General features: G+C 34.6%; 1 protein-coding gene across 1 annotated transcript in view; it reads right to left on the bottom strand.

The window, feature by feature from the left end:
- Nucleotides 1–14,007, bottom strand: part of MS3_00004449 (uncharacterized protein) — a 30,122-nt gene that overhangs the window by 10,829 nt on the left and 5,286 nt on the right. Inside the window, exons 2-7 of the mRNA XM_051212369.1 lie at nucleotides 10,886–11,065; nucleotides 6,848–7,084; nucleotides 5,626–5,709; nucleotides 4,102–4,272; nucleotides 2,678–2,780; nucleotides 291–457 (exon numbers count right to left, since the gene is read on the bottom strand). Coding sequence (XP_051072548.1) covers nucleotides 291–457; nucleotides 2,678–2,780; nucleotides 4,102–4,272; nucleotides 5,626–5,709; nucleotides 6,848–7,084; nucleotides 10,886–11,065 — 942 coding nt within the window. The remainder of the gene's footprint in view (nucleotides 1–290; nucleotides 458–2,677; nucleotides 2,781–4,101; nucleotides 4,273–5,625; nucleotides 5,710–6,847; nucleotides 7,085–10,885; nucleotides 11,066–14,007) is intronic.

The following is a 14,007-nucleotide window of genomic DNA, read 5'->3' as shown; positions in this document are numbered from 1 at the left end:
AAGGAAAATTATGTACAAACATAGGAACAAAAATCAAACCAATGGGAGATAGAACCAAAATAAAGAAGTAAACAATGACATGCTTAAGATCAAAAAGATCCAATCAACATCGAGGTGTACAAGACAAACTATGAACCACATGTAGAGAAATTCGAACACTTCACTTCTAACTGAAGTTTGTGTTGATAATGTCGTTCAGAGTAACGATGAAATCTCCACGACCAAACCATCCAGTTCAGAGAAAAAAACTCCACGAAAAAATAATTATTATTAAATATTATACATCTTACTATATCAGTACATTGAGAATCACAATATCCAGCAAGAATAAATTTTGACTGGTTATATGGAATGAAATTGTTCGGTGTGTAGACTAATCCAAGTTCCATTATGCCAACATCATACTTTCTTAACTGATTGGTTATGTATAAACGAAATCCGCTATTATCTATGATACCTAAAAATAAAGAGACAATATAAAACTGTTGTCTGAATGCTAATATAACAGTTAATTAATCAAAGTTTAAATTACTTACTCCTGTTACCCCTCATGAAGGAGAATAGGTCAGTCATCAGCATCCTTTATCCAACTCTATACTCGACAATCCTTTCCACTTCTTTCCAACTACTATTCATCCTTTTCATGTCTACTTCCAATTCTGGACGCATTGTGTTTTATTTGGTCTTCTACTACTCCGTTTCCGTCCACGATTCCAGGTAGTAAGCGCTTGCGTCGTGATGCAGTTTGGTGATTTCCGTAATGTATGTCTTATCCACCAACTTCATAGTCTCTTCCTAATTTCTTCCTCATCTAGAACTTGGTTTGTTATCTTCCACAGTAGGCTGATGCTGATGGTTTCAGGTCAACAAGGGACATTGAGTATCTCGAGTGGACAACTATTTATAAATACTTGTATCTTTTTGTTGATGGCTTTAGTATTTCTTCAGATTTTAAATAAGGACTCATAAATTTCTGGTGAAAATTCGAAATATGATGATGTATAGAGGCCTATGCTCCTTTACGAGGGGTAACAGGTGTAAGTAATTAAATAAGTAATGGGTTATACATTATTCGGAGTTAATAAAACTTTCCTATAATTAGTTCTTAAAACATTTTACTGTTGATGAATATGGCGAAATTAAAAAAGAATAGGAACAAATGTAACCGGTTCTTAAAGGAACATTTAAAAAGTGATAAGTATGTCAAATAGAATGAGAACTTGAAAAGAAAACAAAACCATTTGAAACATAATTTGTAATTTTTTCAAGGTAAGCCTAATTTCTAATTCTAACCATTTTTGCATTTATCGGAGATATAACTAACAATGTACTACTGGATAGATTGATAAGAGCAGTGAAGAGAGCATTCTATGTAGCTACTCTCTGTCTTAAATGTTTTAAGCGACTTACGGTGGTTCCTCAACTAGACGAGATGTTACCTGGTTTTGTCACAACCATTTGTATTTACGATTTTAGCTGCTCATTCTGGAGAACATACATCGGTCGAACAACCAGATAACTAAGCCAACTATTTAGTGAGCACTTTACTTCATGGTTGGGTAAGGGATTGACAATGTCAATACACAGTTAGTTGTGCAGTGATTTTGAAATACTCAAATGCAGTTTAATAATTCACTTCAGTTTATGACGAAAATTGTCAACTTCAATCGACAAGTCAAAATTTCGCAGTGGTTGTTAGAATTATAGAAAGTGAGGGGAAACTTCATTATTATAAACGTTATTTGAATGGTTCAGATTGATTTTGACAGAATTACAGACTAATAAAAAATGAGAGAATACGATTTATACAAAATAAGTTGCAGTTTACAAGATTATTCACATTGTATGCTTCACATATATTTTAGTCCATGGACATAAATAACACAGACATTAGCACCGTTGGATGCTGTACTGCTCAGTGGTCTACAGGTTAAGTGTTCGCTCGCTAACCTCAAGGTCCTGGGTTCGAATTTCACGAGCGGGATCGTGGATGCGCACTGCGTAAGAGTCCCATAACAGGACGAAATGACCGTCCAGTGCTTCCAGGTTTTCAATGGTGGTCTAACATCAATCGATTCACTATCTCAACAAAACCTTAATAATCTTCACAACCCCATACTGATAACACAGTTATTACACTAAACAGAGCATAAATCAGCGAACGAAAACCAAATATAACCATTATACAACATATTTGATGAAGTATGTTTTTACCATGTTTCCTTAAAACAAATCATATTTATCTTATTTCTGAGCCGATTGAGGTTCAGTAATTATTATTTTGTCCACCTCTAATATTGTTCATTATTTTAATTCATCGTGAACATTCTGACTCAAATTGATATTTAATATCAAAGAACTGGTCAAAATCTTGATGGAGTTTTGTTCTCTAAGCTGGATGGTTTGGTCGTAGAGCTTCCGTCGTTATTCTGCTTAGCATCATCAGCATAAAATTCACTTCTACCTGAAGTTTATGCTGATAATCTCGATCAGACGAACGATGAAATCTCCACGACCAAACCATCCAGCTCAAAGAACAAAACTCCATCAAAATCATCCACCTGAGCTACGAATCTTCTCCACCATCTCATGGTCACAATCTGTTGCTTAACTTACCCATATTACTCAATCAATTTTAAGTCAATTGAAATTCAGATTATTGATTAATTGAACTCACCTGATATAATTTTTGGATTATTATAATGTATTTCGATTACTGCATATTCTTTGCCACGTAAACCCCCAATAGGAATCCCAGCTTCTTCTGGAAAAGTTAATCCCTAGTAACGTTTTGTAATCATTATTAATTTATACTTTAAAAGAAGAATGACTTATTTTAACAAAATAAGAATGTAAACAATATTTAGTATATAAGGTTTTATGGATGAGGTGCCGATACACTAATGGACTTGTTTACCATTTGGATAGACTAACGGTAGACAGAAAGATGTAAAAAGTCTACGGAAACTTATAGTTAATGAATAAGATACTTTACTTAACGACCAGCTGTGGAAAGTGTATGTACATTTAATGATCTAATAAGCTTTCAGTTAGGATATAGTTGGTGTTCAGTTTGCTTTGTATTGATACAACAGTTAGTGTACCTTACCTAATCACAATAGAGTGATAATTTTACAAACCTGATAAATACAAGTTGAGTTCTGGGTATGTTAAAACATAATTAGAGACCAACTTATTACAATTAAAAGAACATGGTTATCATTATTAAGGTTTAACTTGATAATGTTAAATAACCAGAGAGGGGTTTTTGTGGATATTATATTAATTTAGTAGTTGAATCCATGAGTCAATTGAAGCTAGATCACCATGGAAAACATGGAAGAACTGGACGGCCGTTTCATTCCAGCAGTGCGCACCCACGATCCCGCATTGCAAGATTAAAACCCAGGATCTATCAGTCTCGCACGAGAGCGCTTAACCTCCAGACCACTGAGCTGGACAGCATCCAGTGGTGTTGATGTTTAACTTCAACTAATCCACTAAATTGAGCGACGCATCCATGATTGTCATCAGTGAGTTACTCTTTCACAACTGATCCGGTTGAACTCCATTGGGTAGATTGTCACTAATAAAAATAATTTATTTGTAATATCCCAATAAGTGTTAGCCACTTCTTCAGTACAAAGGGAAAAATATTTAGTACAATCAACTAAAAAGTAGGTTTGACGAAGTCAGTGTCATACCACTTCGGTCAAAGTGATTTATATGAGACATGCTTGTGTATTTGTGTGTGTTAATGAGTGAAAAATGTGACATATGTAATGTGAAAGGATCAAGTTGTATTTGTATATAAATGAACAGTAGTGATGTACATAACTGTTGTATTACCAACCGATTGCAATGCAATCTTTTTGGATCCATGCTGGAATTTTAAACAGAAGATATCGAGTAGCCAATAAACAATCGTAGTATTGAAAATTAGTGCTGAACTGAAAGTAGATTTTATCCTGTACTATTTATCAAAGCATTGTTTCCTTTAATTTTTGGCTATTATGCATTGATTTAATAAATTATAATTATGTTCAGTGAGTTAGTTACTAACGTATTACTCATTTACATATTCCATCAAAGTGAACTTACTGTTGATCCCATTGCCCAAGCTGCTATTACTTCTCTACATTCTTTCAAATCTTCTGGTTTTGTTTCTGAATTACATGGTGCATCATAGTAACGTTTAATATGTCCAGGACAACGAAAAATTTCCATATGATGAATAAGTCCTTGACTTGCTTCTGGTATGTCATTTTCATACTTGATTTATAAAAGAAAAATTGAGGTTTTGTTATTGAAAACTAAAGATAATTGATATTTTTAGGAGTAAAAAACGAATGTTCATTTTTGGGTTATGGGGATAGTTGAATCATGAGCCAATCAATGTCAGATTAGTATTAAAAACCTGGGAGCACTGGATGGCCATTTCGTTCTAGTATGTGACTCTTCAATGTTAGCTTAACATTGATCAGCCCATGATGTTAATAAAATTCCACAATCTCCACAACTTCGAAATGAAAATTAAGATAAGCTCATTAATAATGAGCTTTGAAAGGCAATTCTCGAAGTTCTAGTGAGAAGCCGTGACCAGTGGAGTAAACTGTGTGTTGCGTAAGGTAGTTACCCACTGAACACAATGGAAGATGGTCGCGCAATATCATGGATTGGTTATGGTAAGACACTGTTTGTTCCCAGACATGCGGATTAGAGATTAAGCGTTCTCACGAGACTAAAGGTCCTGGGTTTGAATCCCGCATGTGGGATCATGGATGCGCATAGCTCGAAAGCTCTATACTAGAACGAAATGAGAGCCCAGTGCTTTCAGGTTTCACTGGTGCTCTCACATTGGTCAGTCCATGATTTAAAGAATGATTGGTTAATATTCATCTAAATGACCCGTTATGACATCATTGCTTATTGTGTTAGCCTAGTTAAACTAATTTCTTTAATATATGACCAATTAATATGGATTTCTCAATATTTTGTGGTATTTTGCTCGGCTTTTGTCAACTTTGATAGATATTTATTAAATTTCTGAACGCGACCAACTTGAAGATAAGTTTTATTATTTACTCTCATCTCTTAATTAAGACCTGTTGTTCTGTGAACTTGATAGCCGTCTTAGTGAATTTTAGGACATCGGAACAATGAGTAACCTTCAGTTATTCAAAAAATAAATTTCTTTCCAGAACTCATTCACCAGGTGATTTATTGGTCTTTTATTGTATTTCACAGATAATTTCGAATGTGGACACTAGTATAAATTTTAAAATCACACTAAAATAGTAATTTAGTGTTCTCTGAATGATACTTAGTGCTTTCGGAATACGATGATATTTCTTTTGTAGTCTATCTATTCTAATCTCAAGTGGCAGCTAATTGGTTATGATTTAGAATTTCAGATCTACAATGATTGTAGATCTATCCTTGATCTATCTATTTCAATCAAACAATAACAATGCTCATCAGATAAAATGTATATATGCATGTAAGGTGAGTGTATGAACCGGTATTAACCATCCAAGTGATTTATTATCAATCCATATGTATTTTCTGGTTGAAAAATAAAAGGTATTTAAATGATCTTAACAATCGTTCTTAAAATAAATTTACCCTGACTATGTGCTGTGGTTCTGAGAAATAGGGCAATTCAATAGTTTTGCACCAGTACGTTGTTTCCACTGCAGGTATTTCAACCTAAATTAAAAAGTTTAAATGATAATTAAAGTCAAACATAGGCATTCTAAGTTAAATGATAACGAACATCTATCTATCAGTAGAGTCTAGGATCCTCATCTTGTCTGAATAGTCTTCATTTCAATGTTGATATTCATAAACGTTGTCCACTAAGCCACTCAGACACATTATCTACCAAATTGACCAATGGGAATGATACATGATATATTAAGTTCCGAAATCAGCTGTATAGGTTAATATATTGTGGTATGCGCACCATTTATTACTCATAATTCCGAATGTATTGAAACTCTACTGCTACATTTTGATGGGGAAAAAATTCCACTTCCGAGATCACAAATAAAATCAATCAATGATTTCAGTATCATATCGACATTGTTTGATGAATCGCCTCCGAATTCCCTGGTACGGCCGAGAGTGAGTAGAGTCCGCTCTCCCTCTCGAAATGGTCTCACATGGCCACACGTATATAGCCTCTGTCAGGGAAGCCCTACTCACTGCCTTCTCGTGGCGGGGGTGTTGTTCACGAAAATGAGAAGACGAAAAGCGAATGTCCGGCGCTTTAACCGGATTCCAGACCGATGGTGCACATGGGCTCCAGGATCCTGAAAGAACAAATGACGTATGAACCAATCGTTGGTCACCGGCTACCATGGGAATTCATCTCCTTAAGTTGCTCCACTGCCTTGTGGACCAGACCTTCAGGTCGAAGGCTCTGGGTGTGGCCCCCTAAGAAAACCACCTGGTTCGGTTTGAGCACCCGGACAGTATCACAGCCCTCACACATATCGAGTGAGATTTGTGTGGCGCATATGTATTTGGTGCCTCCTTGTACCAATATCTATGTGTTAAAATAAAATAAATAAAAACGACTGAGCAAATATGAAAGTTACTTTATCTATTAGCTGGAAATATGTGTTTTCAAATAGCTTACATTGATGCTCAAAAAATTCCTTAACCTCATCAACTGACATTTTTTCAATGATTTTCTATTGTTAATCAATTAATTCCAATATAACTTTCATAATTGATACCTCCAAATAGTCTTACATTAGAATGATCAGAAATGTATTACTTATTCGAATATAAGTAGTAAATGACATTGATAAAGTATAATGAATCATGTAAATATACTCACTTTATGAACATGAATTGAGAATATTTTAATATCTTCAGTTATTTTCAAATCAGTGTATAATGACCCTTTAATTAATTGTAATAAAATCTTCTTGTGTGGAATACGTCTCATTTCTAAATTGTTCAATGAAATCATTGAAGCCAATCCCATTCGATGTAACCACATTTGATAAATTACATCATGTCTATTGAAATGATCATATATACTATGAAATAAGAATAGATGAGTTGTTTGATTCTGAGTGGAAATAAAAAGTAAACATTGGATAGATTGATTAACAATTGTAATAACTGAACTACTCATTTATCCAATACATAACTGAGTAACTATATTTAGAAGTTAAAGTTTACCCTGAGTATAATCTTGTGAACTATTCTCAGTCACGGTACCAATGGAATAAAAGGACAGGTATTTGAAAGATATTACAAGTTAACAGACTTTAATATGTTGACAAAATTTCCAATTGGAAATCCTCATTTCTTACCATGAAAGTCTTTAGTAGCCCTGGAATATCTGACTCCAATTGGATCGTTTGTGATTATTATCGAAATTTTCATGTTGCCAATCCTCGCATATAATTATTGACTAGACTCACGTTAGTGAATAACGGAATTAATAATGATGTTTGAATGCGTGTATTTCGTACAATCGTTGATGTGAACAGACAATCAGGGAGATGGAGCTAATGAAGCGAAGAGAGGAGAGAGCAGCGTTACTAAATGACGAGCAATGGAGAAAGCGAGCGATGCGACTCGGTTAAATCAAGCCTGAATCGATATTTATTATCAGACAATAATAAGTTACAGACATGTTTTGAGTATGATAATGAATGGACACAAATCCTTACATAAAAAACACTCAAGGTTGATAAGCGAATAATCAACAAGGTCAAAATGTGACTCAAGAAGAATGAATAAATTGTCTTGTTCAGAAGATGGAATAAACTGTGTGGGCATGAAATAGCATCCGATACTACCAATCTAATGTCTTCAGAGAATATGGACACATTAAATATTACATCGTCACAGATTACATCAAGAGGAAAAAGCAGAACCGGATTACAACACATTCTGTTGAACTCTTAAACTCAAAGACAGACTCGCACCTTCCTATTGACCAAATTGTCATATTCACTGAATTCTGCTGACTACCTTCAGTCCAGTCATAAATTACACAGTACTTCAACAGTTGTCATACGCTCCTCAGTCCATACTAACATTTTATATCCTAATTCCTAAGCGCTGATAAATTCATTCACAAACTCAACACCACTGTTACAAATCAAGCATCATTACGTCGATAGCATGTCTCACATCATCAAATCGAACCATCTAGTCATAACCTAGTACAGAACATTATCACTCAAAATGTCTAATTCATTGATGAATAGGATTCTACAGTTGAGTTCGACAAACACACCATTCATCATCATCATCATCATCATCATCATCATCATCATCATCATCATCATCATCATCATCATCATCATCATCATCATCATCATCATCATCATCATCATCATCATCATCATCATCATCATCATCATCATCATCATCATCATCATCATCATCATCATCATCATCATCATCATCATCATCATCATCATCATCATCATCATCATCATCATCATCATCATCATCATCATCATCATCATCATCATCATCATCATCATCATCATCATCATCATCATCATCATCATCATCATCATCATCATCATCATCATCATCATCATCATCATCATCATCATCATCATCATCATCATCATCATCATCATCATCATCATCATCATCATCATCATCATCATCATCATCATCATCATCATCATCATCATCATCATCATCATCATCATCATCATCATCATCATCATCATCATCATCATCATCATCATCATCATCATCATCATCATCATCATCATCATCATCATCATCATCATCATCATCATCATCATCATCATCATCATCATCATCATCATCATCATCATCATCATCATCATCATCATCATCATCATCATCATCATCATCACATCATCAGTACTAAAAATTTCAATCACCAGTTATAATCAAAACAAACTCACTCCACCATCAACATTCGACTTGTATTAATTCACTTCAAAAATTAGTCGGGCTCACCAACATCATTTTCACTCCACCACATCTCCAGTCTCCGTTTCATCCACACACACACACACACACTCAATATATCACTTCCTGACTATTCTCATTCTATGTGAGATGTTGATTTCCTCCAAACAATACACACAGTTTCTGTATTGTGGTACAGTTGTGTTGTCATATTGTGGCTGAATTCACTTCCGACATAACAGAAATCTTTGTCGTTCTCACATAAATCACATCGATATGAAGTCTGATAGAATTGAGTAACTTTATCGATGTAACATCATTCAGTTGTTTACATGAGGTGTACTTGTACTTTACATGTTTATCGGTCTGATTGTAATTGTATGTCAATAGATTATGATTTCTCCTTTGTCTATCTATGAAAAATATTATTATTCTGATAAATATTTTTCATTGGAATAAACAAAGTTTTCCCCAAATGTTGAATAGTTTTCAAAGTTATTTATGTATATCAAAATATATTATCTTCCATGCATATTCGTTTATGTCTATATCAGATCGAGCTACGAAAATAATCAGCTAGATTTATGCTTAACCATAGTAGCCTCAAATAAAAGAAACATACCTGAGCGGCTTGGTTGATTATCTGAGCTACCTGTTTCTATTTCAACAAGTTTTCTGGTTCATTGTTTGTTTTAAAAGATCATTATGTCAGTGTATCGTATAACCTATTCACGTGCATTTGTGAAAAGTTTACAACCTTTCGCTGTAAAACTTACAAAAAATGTATATGATTGAAATCACGAGTCAATTGAAGCTAGACCACCATGGAAAACCTGGAAGAAATAGAAGTAGCCGTGACCAGTGGAGCTAATCCGTATCAAGTAGAAACAGGTGTCTTCCTCATTACAATGGAAGATGGTCGTGCAATTTCGTGGATTGGTTGAGGTTAGGCCTTAACAGCATTGGATGCCGTCCGGCTCGGGTGTCTAGTTGGTTAAGTGTCTGGCGCGAGACTCACAGGTCCTGGGCTCGAATCTCGCGGGGTGGGGGATCGTGGATGTGCACTGCTGAGGGGTCCCATACTAGGATGAAATGGCCGTACAGTGCTTCCAGGTTTTCCATGGTGGTCTAGCTTCAATTGACTCATGATTTCAATGAAAAACTTAACAATCTTCACAACCCCTAAACATAAAAAGGTATCATCAGAGACATCGTGGTTGTTTACATTATTCATCGATAAGAATGACAATTATTCAGATTTCGATTTCTGAACTGTTAACATCTAATTGGCCGTCCAGTTCTTCCAAGTTTTCCATGGTGGTCTAACATCGATTGACTCATGATCTCAACTATTGAAATTACTATAATATCCACAAAACGTCTTCTAATATTAATCAACATATGCTCACTAGTGACTGGTTTCAAGAGGTAATTCCTGGAATTCTAGTGAGAATCAGTGACTAGTGGAGTTCAAACAGGTTTGTTGTGAGATAGTAACTCACTGATGATAATGGTGAATTTGTAGCTCAATTTCGTGAATTGCTTGAAGTTGGATGCCGAATGGCTCAGTGGTCTAGAGGTTAGGCACTGGTGCACGAGACCGATAGGTCCTAGGTTTTAATCTCTCGATGCGGGATCATGGGTGCGCACTGCTGACGAGTCCCACAATAGGATAAAATGGTTTTCCAGTGCTTTCAGGTTTTCCATGGTGGTTTAGCTTCAATTGAGTCATGATCTCAACTACTGAAATTCTATGTTGTACCGAGAATATAATATTGAATCAAACCACTATTATTAATAATAATGATAATAATAATAACAATAATATTAATAAGAAGAAGACGAAGTAGAGGAAGACGAGGAAGAAGGAGAAGAAGAAGGACTTGCAAGACTAAAGTGTCAATAATATTGACTAATATACAGTAAACAATTAATTTATAAAAGAAGAAATACTCACATTGATACTGTAACCATTTTCACGACAGGAAGTTGCCATTCTTCCAAAATTAAAGCAAATTAATTGTTCATCATTATTGTTATTATTTAGTTTTCGTAAGTTCGGTAATTCAACTGTATACAATTTACTTTCTATAGAATCTCTAATATGTAACATTGAATTTTCATCAGTATATGCCTCCTATATTGGGGAAGAAAGTAATGGATCAAGTTTACATGAATTAGTATCAGAAGGGGTTTGGTGGAGATTGTAGTAATTTCAACAGTTGAGATCGTGAGTTGGTTAAGCGCCTGGCGCGAAATTGATAGGTCCTGGGTTTGAATCTCGCGAGGCGGGATCGTGGATGCGCACTGCTGAAGAGTCCCACAATAAGACGAAACGGCCGTCCAGTGCCTACAGGTCTTCCATGGTTGTCTAGCTTCAACTGACTCACGATCTCAACTGTCGAAATTTACATGAATTATAAATTGAATTTAATGTATCAAAAAAACATTCAAAGAGGAAGTTTTCTCCTGTTGACTAATAATAAATCTTTATGAAGGCATGGGAACTATCTGATAATCAATTCTGATTATGGTTAAAATTTCGGTTAAACCCTTTTATTAACTTACTTAACAGACAATGGTATTCGGACAGGAACAATTCGCGTATTTCTTTATACAGTTATGATCATTAGGGTACATGACAGACTCTAGCTCAAATGTTGATCGCCTGACTATCACTCGATGATTTATCCTCCTCCCAATATATATATATATATATATATATATATATATATATATATATATATATATATATATATATATACTCAAATCCTATTATTAGCCGTAACTTAGCCTTGCTGTGCCCTTATGTAATTTGACTATAAATTTGCCTATGTAATTGCTCGCATATACTTACTCAGCACTCTGTTTCAAATTCGTTTGATGTGCTTATAGCTTTATGATCTGTGCTATCCGATAATAAACTAACTGTATTACCTGCTTCTCATTGCCTTTTGATTCCAAACAGTGTTGAGATTTATATTATAATGGTTATCAAGGTGATTGATTAATGAAGCAAACCACTTGTCTAACAGATGACATAATCATGAACAAATACATTACATAATAATTACAATATATAGTAAATAGAGAAATTTGTAATGTTCAAAAACAAAGAATATTTGAGTGAAAACTTGTTTATCTTCAATAACTTCATCAATCAAACTAGACAGTTATAAGGTTATAATTATTGTGTTATTTTACGAAGGGATGATAGTGAATTGAATATGCCTATACGTTAGAATCTGGAATCTATTACGGTAGAGATACTTTAATTTTTGTCATTTATAAAAAGATCAGAATGATTCGCTGTAACGTTTCGAGTTATAGTCAGTATAATAATTATAGTAATAATAATGTCATGTGAATATCATATATAATAAGAGAGGTACTGTTAAGGTAGTCATCATTTTGAACTTTGGATAATAACATAATCATTATGAAGTTATACCTGTAGATTGAAGAACGTATGCAACTCAAAATAACTGTCTGTCAGCCAATATCAAAGTCACAATCTTCCATACAAACGTCAAGACAGTTCCGTTGTATGTAGCTAAAGCATGGAGAACTACTAAGGCCATCAACAAAAAGATACAAGTATTTATAAATAGTTGTCCACTCGAGATACTCAATGTCCCTTGTTGACCTGAACCCATCAGCAACAGCCTACTGTGGAAGATAACAAACCAAGTTCTAGATGAGGAAGAAATTAGGAAGAGACTATGAAGTTGGTGGATAGGACATACATTACGGAAATCACTAAACTGCATCACGACGCAAGCGCTTACTACCTGGAATCGTAAAGGGAGACGAAAAAGAGGGAAGTTGAAGAATACACACTGGGTAGATAATTGGAAGCAAACATGAGAAGGATGAATAGTAGCTAAAAACAAGTGGAGAAAATTGTCTAGGACAGAATTGGATAAAGAATGCTGATGACTGACCTATACTCCTCCATGAAGTGTAACAGGAGTAATTAAGTAAATAAAGTAAGTGTATCTATAAGCATGACTATAAGCATGCTGACTGGGACCTCCTGCATTCATTAATTAAACTTTCAGACTGGGACAACTTTTTTTCATGTAATGGTCTCATGGATGCTATCGACGAATTCTATCTGATCATTAACTCTTGTTTAGATTCCAGTGTACCTCTTACAACGTATAGGTTTAGTAAACCTTACGAATTATATATACCAGCTAAATATCGTAATAAACTAAACCGCCTACAGAATCGTTATTTTAAGTCAAACGACTTCACAGCAGTTGCACAAATAACAATAATTTTTAATCAAATTAAAGAGGAACATAGGTTAAAAGCCATTAATGAGGAGCTGTTAGCCCTTAATACTAACTCGAAAGTACAAAACTTAACCCTCCTTTTCAATAAACGCACTAAAGCAACTCGAAATGTTGATATACCGTGCATCCAGCATAATAGCACTTTTATATACGACTCTAAAACCATGGCCGACCTTTTCAGTAGTATATTCGCGAATAGTGTAGAAAACATAAGTAGCTATGCTTCAAGAGTTATGTGCGTGACTAGCAACTCAATAAAATCTATCTCCTTCACATGCATGAAAATTAATAAAGCTATAAATACCCTTAAGCTTTCGAAAGGTCATGGAGTAGACGGGATTTCATCATTTCTCTACAAATATGGTGGTCCAGATATTCCACTTCTTCTTCTAAAGCTGTTTACTCTCTCTATGGAAACCGGTTCTTACCCTTATTGTTGGAAAACCGCGTACATCATACCACGTTACAAATCTGGAGATAAGACTGACATGAACAATTACCGGCCAATAAATATTACTCCAGTTATTTTTAGGATTATGGAAAAAATTATCAGTGATGAACTTTCCAACTATTTACTTGCTGGAAAATTTATCCATGATACTCAACATGGATTTCTTAAAAATCGTTCTTGCATGACATGTCATTTTGACTTCTTTAATTTAGTCTATTCTCTACGTAGCCAAGGATATCTAGTCTTAGTGCTATATCTGGACATTTCTAAAGCCTTTGACATGGTTAGCCACCAACTTCTTATAGGTAAGCTCGCATCTTATGGGGT

Source organism: Schistosoma haematobium, chromosome ZW (assembly GCF_000699445.3).
Source record: "Schistosoma haematobium chromosome ZW, whole genome shotgun sequence".
Taxonomy (NCBI): domain Eukaryota; kingdom Metazoa; phylum Platyhelminthes; class Trematoda; order Strigeidida; family Schistosomatidae; genus Schistosoma; species Schistosoma haematobium.
The sequence above is the reverse complement of the archived record's forward strand: the minus strand, read 5'-3'. Positions and strand labels throughout refer to the sequence as shown.